The sequence below is a fragment of the Oratosquilla oratoria genome, chromosome 27 (assembly GCF_046742065.1).
Source record: "Oratosquilla oratoria isolate Oo_2021 chromosome 27, ASM4674206v1, whole genome shotgun sequence".
In the NCBI taxonomy this organism is placed as follows: domain Eukaryota; kingdom Metazoa; phylum Arthropoda; class Malacostraca; order Stomatopoda; family Squillidae; genus Oratosquilla; species Oratosquilla oratoria.
Window position 1 is genome coordinate 53506871 of NC_134803.1, and position 1906 is coordinate 53508776.

General features: G+C 35.9%; 1 protein-coding gene across 1 annotated transcript in view; it reads right to left on the reverse strand.

The window, feature by feature from the left end:
• LOC143039828 (serine/threonine-protein kinase Chk1-like) overlaps positions 1–350 on the reverse strand; it is a 1035-nt gene extending 685 nt beyond the window's left edge. Inside the window, exon 1 of the mRNA XM_076210078.1 lies at positions 1–350. This exon is cut by the window's left edge and continues 685 nt beyond it. Coding sequence (XP_076066193.1) covers positions 1–350 — 350 coding nt within the window.
• Between the last annotated feature and the right edge of the window lie 1556 nt (positions 351–1906).

The window sequence follows — 1906 nt, forward strand, 5'->3', positions numbered from 1 at the left end:
TTAACAGCCAACAGGTCTTTCGTTTTCTTGTTCTTCATTAACTTGACCTGTCCATAGCCTCCTTTACCGAGAACCCTCACGCATTTCCATTGTTTTCTTGATCCGTGAGCTTCGATTTTTCTTTGGTTCGCTTCCGAAAGCTCAGGACAAGAAGTTACTGTTACAGGATCGGTCGGGGTAGTTCGAAGGCTCTTTCTTCTTCGTTGAAGCCATTTAACCCCCTTTGACCGTTTCTCCTCCTCTTTGGTTCCTCGCTTTCGTCGTCCTTCTTCGGTTCTGCAGTTTCCGTTGTCGTCGTCGTCAGTAGCCGCTTTGGGCCACAAACAGCAGGTGAAAAGCCGCAGGATCATCTTGAGTAATCCTTTGGACCAAATTCAAAGATCCACATGCCGTAACCATTCGACCCATATCTATAGCAAAGTCATCTCAGATTGCTCTTGAAATGATTGCAACTGTGGCTGATAAAGGGATAAACCCACCCGCCCATGTAATCACATGTAACAATGTTATTTCTCTCGTCATATATATATGTATATATGTGTATATATATATATTATATATATGTATATATGTGATATATATATATATATATATTATATATATATATATATGCATATATATATATATATTATATATATATATATGTATATACAGTATATATTATATGTATATATACCGGTATATGGTATATATACCTCGGCGTAATTATCAGTAACGATCTCAAATCATCTAAGCAGAGTATTTCAGCCTCTGAGAAAGTAAATAAGATTCTAGGACTGATTAACAAGCTATATAAATTGTTAGTTTGCCCACATTTGGAATATGCTGTTTCCGTATTGTCACGGAATTTCATTATTAAAGACATTGACAGATTGGAAAAAGTACAACGGCGAGCCACAAAACTGACTCAAATATAAAAAACAGATCATACAAAAATCGACTAAAATATATGAATCTGTTTTCCCTAAAAAGGCATAGATTCAGAGGTGACATGATACAGGTCTTTAAGATTCTAAAAGGAATTGACATCAAAAGCGACAAAATTTTCACACGGAATGAGAATCAGACAAGAAATATGGTCTGAAAATATCAGGAAATTAATTTAATTTGGAAATAGGAAGAAACAACTTCACCAACCGTGTAGTTGAATGGAATAAACTTCCTGCAGAGGCAGTGCAATGTAGTTCAGTTCGAAGCTTTAAGAATCATTTAGATAAACACCTATGCAAGATGTTGTAATGACTTTTATTTTATATTTGTTTATTTGATTTATCATCATTTGTCTATTCATTATTATTTGTTTGATTTACATTTATTATTAGTTATATGTCAATTTATTATCCTTTATTCTTTAACTATTTGTTCATTATTTAACTATACCTATGCATTTATTTATTCTTATTTATTATCATTTATATTATTATAATTTTTATCTATTTATCTATTTATCTATCATTTTTTTTTATTGCATCCGACCTAGCTATGGACCAAAAGGCCTCCTGTCGGCATGCTCTGCCTTTGTAATCCTTTACCACCTGCCATCCCTATCCATGAAGTTGTCTCATCTTCTCATAAAACAACCAATTGTTTCACCGCTCACTAATTGGTTCCTAAGTCTATTCCATTCGTTAACCACTAGATTGATAAACCAGTTCTTGCTAATTGCCTTCTTAAACCTAAAATTGACACCCCCCACACACACGCGGACATACACACACACACACACTCACACACACACACACACACACACACACACACACACACACACACACACACACACACGCGCGCGCGCGCGCGCGCACGCACTCACACTCACAAGCATCATCGCACTTATCCATGCTGCACCCGTAACAGGCGGAAGGCCTTCCATCAGTTGAATAGAATAGTCTGGCTGTAGATTAGAATA